The sequence below is a fragment of the Condylura cristata genome, unplaced genomic scaffold (genome assembly GCF_000260355.1).
Source record: "Condylura cristata isolate star-nosed mole 26May11 unplaced genomic scaffold, ConCri1.0 scaffold00022, whole genome shotgun sequence".
In the NCBI taxonomy this organism is placed as follows: domain Eukaryota; kingdom Metazoa; phylum Chordata; class Mammalia; order Eulipotyphla; family Talpidae; genus Condylura; species Condylura cristata.
The window spans coordinates 32405864-32412607 of record NW_004567123.1 but is presented as its reverse complement, the minus strand read 5'-3'; the positions used below and the strand labels follow the sequence as shown (position 1 = coordinate 32412607).

Below are 6744 nucleotides of genomic sequence, written 5' to 3'. Positions count from 1 at the left end.
AGGACAGGAAGAATGAGCTTCCCTAGGCCACCTCCTTCCTGCCTCCACTTCTCTTCTTAACCAGGGAGGGGGCCTTCCACGGAGGTCACCCAGCCCTGGCCGATGTCCTCTCGGTCCTCATGGGTAAGAACAGGCCACTGACCCTTGGCAGTTAACGGGACTGGGAAAGCTACCTGGCTTATGCCTTCTCTATAAAGGTAAAGGGGACAGCTGTTGGGTGTTAAGAAAACAAATAAATTATTCTCTTTTAGTTTCAGCTCCAGAATTTGTTTTTGAGCACGGCTATCAAACTTACCTCCCCACGGAAAGCAATGAAAACCAAACAGCCACAGTCATCTCTCTGCCTGCCAAGTCACGTGCCAAAAAACCCTCAGCCCCACCTGCTCAGAAAAGGCTGAACTGCTGCTATCCAGGTAAAGGCAGCCTCGAGCCCACGGCGTAGAGGGTGTGACTCTGAACAGGGCCCAGGACCCAAGGCTGGAGCTCCTGACAGCTCGTTCTCCCCACGCTCCAGACTGCCTGGCTTAAGCCTCAGAGCTGGGGTGGGGGGTGCCCCGCCACCACATGTGACCTTGCCCATCCTGCCTGGTCACCAGGCACATGAGCTAAGGCAGGTGTCAACACTGACCCTCAAGTTGGCACTCATCAAAATTTCAGGTTGCCGTGAATTTTTCTTCCTGTGATCTAGCTTAAGGAGACACATCCAGAAAGATTTTTTTTTTAATTATAACGGCTTTTTTTTACATCATTTTACGCCTTTTCCATCTCAGTTGTCATCCCCATGGGCCTCCCATCACCAGATCACCTGTGTGCCATCACCATAGCCCTATGCACTTCTCCCCACCCCCACTCCACCCCCATAAAATGCCTCTGGTATATAGTTGTTCATTTTTCACCCCCCTGGTCCTTTACATTCCTGCTATGAGTAAAACCATCCAGTATTTTTCTTTTTCTTTCTGGCTTATCTCACTAAGCGTGATCCCGTCCAGCTCCATCCATGTTGCTGCAAAAGTGATGTGTTTTGTTTTTTCATTGCTGAGTAATACTCCATTGTGTATATGCACCACATCTTTTTAATCCAGTCATCTACTCAGAAAGATTATTTTGTCCTTTTTAAAAAACTTTATGTGAAAGTAACTTTAGACTGACCAAAAAGTTCCCAGAGGCTTATTGCAAATGTTACCATTAGCTTTGCTGTTCTTCCAAGGTATACATATATTTTTGGGCAGCCCATTTTAAAAGCAAGCTGCAGATATGATGTTCCTTCACCTCTAAATACCCTAGTGTATATCCCCTGGAAACCAGGAAGCTCTTTTATATAACCACAATATCATAATAAAAATCAGGAAATCAACGTGTATTACCAAATCTACTGATTTGATCATTTTAACAATTTTGATAATGTCCCCAGTATCAAAAGAAAAACATCTCCCCTGGTCCAGGACATCATCTGTGATACACATAACATTTGGCTTCTTTAGTTTCTGTGATCCTAAACTTTGTCTTTAGGATCGATAAAAATTACCCAGGTCCGTTATTTTGTAAAACGTGCCTCAGTCTGGGTTTGTTGATGTTTCCTCGTGGTCAGACTGAGGTTGTGCCGTTTGGGCAGGAAACACAGAAGACGGGATCATCTCTTCTGGGGGGGCTGGGGCGGGGTGCTCTCTGTCCCTTTACTCTGGGCCCACTGGAACTGTCATTGTCTGGGTCAGGGAGCTTCTTTACTCTCCAGTTTCTGTTTCCCCTTGTAACTCATCTTGCTTTGTTTGCTTAAGGTTGCCAATTCAAGACTGCTTACGGCATGAAAGACATGGAGCGCCACTTGAAAATCCACACTGGTGAGTGGCGTTTTCTTTGGCGTCTACCCCCAAACACGTGCTCCGTGCCAAGAGCCGGGGATCCAGACAAGTCAGGCTCATGACGGGCACCACCTCGGTGGTCGGCATGGAAACGCCGAGCAGAGAAAGTAAAGAGAGCTGCTGTTTCTACAAGAGATGTTGGCGGGAGAGGTTTAAAGCAGCAACATCTAGTGCTGAGCCGATGTGGGCAGCCCTGCATGGGGCTGGGATGGCTGCCGTCATCTCACAATGAGTCTGCCAAACTGGTTTAAAACTTAAATGTGCATATCCTCATTTTGAGGAGACGATCCTATAAATTGTGTGTTTGTAAGTGTGTGATGATGGGTGAAAGAAATGAAGAGGAAGTAACTTTTCTTCTACATATCATTACATCGTGTCATTGGGTACAATGAGGTACTTGCAAATTTGAAAGAAAAATTTAATACACATTTTATTTTTTTTTTAAGATTTATTTATTCATACAGAACTGGGGTACAGGCCAGAGGCTCAGGGGTGGTGAGAGGCTTCACCAGAGACAGAGAGGGGAGCAGAACAGGCAGATCGACAAAGTACACTGCTGAGGGGAGCAGCGGGCGGGTCAGGAGAGGTCTGCCGCGCCCTGTGGTCACCTCTGGGGCAGGCGGGGATCGAACTCATGCGGAAGCGGCTTTAGCTTCTCAGTGCTGCGCTTTAACCCGCTGCGCCACCAGGGAGGGCCCACATTTTATTTTTTTAAGATTTATTTATTTATGCCTTCAAGAGCTGGGGTATAGGCCAGAGGTGTGAGGGGTGAGAGGATTCACCAGAGACAGAGTGGGGAGCAGAACAGTCGGATCCACTGAGACACACTGCTGAGGAGAGAAGGGGGGAGACCGGAGAGGTCTGCTGTGCCCTGTGGGTCCCTCCCTGGCCACGGATAGAACTCGTGCTGCGGTGACTGTGGATACCTTGATATCGCTGAGACTTAACCCCTTGGACCACCAAGGACCCTTTCCCCCCTTTTTATAAGTTAATACATATTTTAAAAGGAGAGGAAAAGATCGCTATATGGAAAAACGAAAAACATAATTGTTTCCCAAATTTTCTATATAGAAAAGTAATTGCTTTAGGTTATTTTTAAACAAAGTGCTAGATTTCCATAAGTCACATGATGCAGATATATGTCACCAGAGTAAAAATGTGTATAGGTTGGGGTCACAGTGAAATTGGGCTTGAATTTCACTAATGCTATATGTAGCCTCGGCTTCGAAGGAGGAAATATCCAGTAGCTATTTCTAGCATTTCTTGGTGACAGGCAGTGACTGCCTTATTGTGTGGGGTCACTGTGAGAGCCATGGGACGCCTGTGGGCTTCCAATGCTGGCATCCATCTGTCAGGTGAGGGTGTGTAGCATCCCAAGAGCGCACTGCCATGGTGATTCATGGTAACGGGAGGCGGGTTCCAAAAAAACACGTGAAGGTCATGCCCTTACGTCTACCGCACGTCTTAGGCAGCATCCTATACCCACAGTGGCCGGAGCTTGGGTTCAGAGGGTGGTTTCTGCAGAAGCTCAGCCCTCATCGCCATCCTCAAGTGGGAGCTTTGGCAGCTGTCCTTACCTGGGTCAGCCTCAGAGAGAGAATGTGGTCCCGAGCACAGCCAGAGCAGGGCCTCTGTCCACAGAGCTCACGGCCCTCCACCCAGCACACACCCGCCTACACAGGCACAGCTCGGACAGCAGCCGAGGAACTGTCCAGCAGCCGATCATACTGGGAAATGGCCCCTCCCGGAGTCTGGGGTTGGACCGCCCAGGTTTCTGACCATAAAATCGTACATTTTGATAAACTTTAAGCTGTGTTCTTAATTCCAAGACACTTAATCTATGCCGATCATGACCAGCTTGGGCTAATGATCGATTTTAGCACTTACTCTCTAGGTTGGGCCCAAGTGCACATTTTCATATATAAAGTAAGCAAACAGGATCCTGACTGGCAGCCACTTGTATATCCGTGCCCCCAAGGCCAGCCCTGATTGTGCCGTGCACCCCGTTCTCAGAATCTGGGGTGCCTGCATGCAGAACTAGAATCACACACAATAGATTACTTTATCTGAACATATAAGTCACTTATATGGTCACTGCAGCCCTAGCTTTTTTTCATCGACTCTTGGACCTATTTCCACAGCCGAATATAATATCTGCTTAATTCTTTCAACGGCCTGATCAGGAATTGGTTTAGTAGTTTACAGACATGTTTACAGAGAAGTCTCTCATCCTTACAAATCACATGGTGAGATTTTATGACATAAAAAATGGTGTAGATTATTTTAAGAGCAGTAAAGTCATCAAAGAGAGGGTCAGTATTATATTGGGCTAAGAAAGAAACAGTCCTGGAATCTAATCTGGGAGGAGTCGATGAAATTGTTCAAAAGCTTGGAGCCTTCCAGAAAGTAAGTGTTAAAGTGGTTGTCAACTGAGAGGATTTTTATAAAACACCCCACCCCCTAAAAAAAAAGCTAGAGCACACGCACACGGTCTGAAGGACTGGAAAACACCCATGAGGAGAATAGCAGCTGTCCGAGTTGACAGTGGGTGTGTGTTTGAATGAGCAAGGACGTTGCTGTAACAGACCAACTGGCACCTGCCCCAGCCAGTGCTAAGTCATCTAGGACCAGCAGTGATCTGGGCAGAGGGCGGCTCTGTCCTGCAGTAGAAGAAGCGTAGGGACTGTGGGGAAGGTTTGCTTTGCCATCGCGACAGTGTGTTGTGTTCATCCCCCGTCTGCACCTGCTGCCTCACCTGCAGCTCACGCCCATGTCTTGGCTCCACCTGGCAGGAATTGCAAACAAAAGACAAGTAAAAAGCAAGCAGTTGCAATCACGCTTAGTGACATAAGCCAGAAAGAAAAGGAAAAATACCGGATGCTTTCACTCAGCAGGAGCAGAAAGGACCAGGGGAGAAAATAACAATAATAATGAACAGCCATAGACCAGAGACATTTCACGGGGGTGGCGCAAGGAAGGGATCAAAAACAGCGGGGGGTGGGGACTGCATGGGACCGTGGTGATGGCACAGGGTGATTTGGTGATGGGAAGCCCACGGGGATGACAACTGAGATGGAAAGATGCACAAAATGATGTAAAAATAAACTATTATATTAAAATTTTAAAAATAAAAGCAGCAGTTGCCTTTTACAAAGGGACACTTGTCCCTGCTCGGCCATTGTGCCCATGAGAACTTGGAGTCCAAATCGCACCAAGCTGCCAGTGAGACGTGAGGAGGGTGGTCTCTGCTTGCCAGGCACTTGCAAGGCTACAGCTTAGGGGTCCGGAGTATTAGGGTGTCTGCTGTCAACAGGGAGAACAAACAGGACAAGGCAGTTTCTCCTGCTGTTAAACTGTTATTTGTTGCTGCCCTCTGTTTTGAGTCAATACGAAATAGATAATCGTGGCAGGAAAATTTAGAAAATACCAAGTTCAGCTACAGAACTCCCCCTGCCCCCCCAAAGAGCGCCTCTTCACCAGTCGCCCCTCCGCCTCCCTGGGGTGTCCTCCGTCTCCTTGTGATCGTTGTTTGCTCGGAAAGCGGAAGGAATCAGCCTTGTTCTCTCTCGTCCTCTTTTCCACCTCGGTGCCGTCTGCGTGTGTCCGAAGGCGACAAGCCCCACAAGTGTGAGGTCTGCGGCAAGTGCTTCAGCCGCAAGGACAAGCTCAAGACACACATGCGCTGCCACACGGGCGTGAAGCCCTACAAGTGCAAGGCCTGCGAGTATGCAGCGGCCGACAGCAGCAGCCTCAACAAGCACCTGCGGATCCACTCGGACGAGCGGCCCTTCAAGTGCCAGATCTGCCCCTACGCCAGCCGCAACTCCAGCCAGCTCACCGTGCACCTGCGCTCCCACACAGGTGAGCCCCCGGGCTGCCTGGCTCTGGGCTTCCGCTCCCCGCGCTGGCAGCATTCGGCTGAGCGTCAGTCAGGGGCTGGGGGCCTGGGGTCCCCCCCGTTTATAGTTTTGCTTTTCACCGCCCAGAGGTGCCATTGCTCAGGGTATTTGCCTCTTTAGCTAACGCTGCAGTTGGTCCACTAGCCACGTGGGTCGTGGGGGAGGTGGGCTTGGTGAAGTGGAGCTGCAATCACTGCGTTCTTCATGCATTTCTGCATAGGCAGGTGCTGGGTAGACTCTCATTTCTGAAGTGTGCTGTGGTTGCTTCTGCATGGGACAGCTGGATGGGAACACTTGGAAGAGTAGCTGACTCCCGGCTGTGTTCTCTTGGCGCGTGCGATGGTCAGCTCCGGCGACAAACATGCTGTGTGACAACCCACGAAACCTCAGCAGCGTCTTAGCGTAGGCAGCTACTGCTCGTGTACTTTGGCTCAGGGAGGGGTTAGCTGGGCACCTCTTGGATCCAGGCTGGGCTTAATCACTGGTGTGGGCAGGCCGCTGTCCAGTGGCCTTGGCCAGGGCAGTCTAGCTGGATTCCCCATAGCTTTTCATATCCCTCCTCCAAAGACCAGTGGGCTCTCCCAGCTTGAATTTCTTATGCCAATGGCCCCTTGGGAAAGCCCGTTTCAAGCCTGTTGCGTTGAGGCTGCACATGGCCCATTGGCTAAAGCAAGTTGTGTGTTAAGCCCGGTGTCCAAGCTTAGAGCTGAGCTCACCCACCATGTGGTCACCTGAGGTCACAGGACAAAGGCAAGTAAGAGCAGTGTATAGGGGTCTGATTGGAGAAAGGTTAGAATCTGAGTCTTGCTATTCTGGCTCCTTGTCAAAGAGCTGAGGCTGTTTCTGCAGCTGCAGCTTACCCACCATGGTTCCCGTCTCAGTGACACGCAACACGGGTCGGACGGAGAGTCCGGATCACACGGTCCCTTCGGGTCATGATGGGGCCCCTCTGGGCCTAGACACTTTCAAAGTTTTTTTTTTTTTTT

At 49.6% G+C, this 6744-nt stretch overlaps 1 protein-coding gene across 1 annotated transcript in view; it reads left to right on the top strand.

Moving 5' to 3' along the window:
- The window catches only part of ZFP64 (ZFP64 zinc finger protein), a gene marked incomplete at its 5' end in the record, with an annotated part of 65247 nt that overhangs the window by 15087 nt on the left and 43416 nt on the right, over positions 1-6744 (top strand). Inside the window, 3 exons of the mRNA XM_012728133.1 lie at positions 252-413; positions 1776-1838; positions 5469-5720. Coding sequence (XP_012583587.1) covers positions 252-413; positions 1776-1838; positions 5469-5720 — 477 coding nt within the window. The remainder of the gene's footprint in view (positions 1-251; positions 414-1775; positions 1839-5468; positions 5721-6744) is intronic.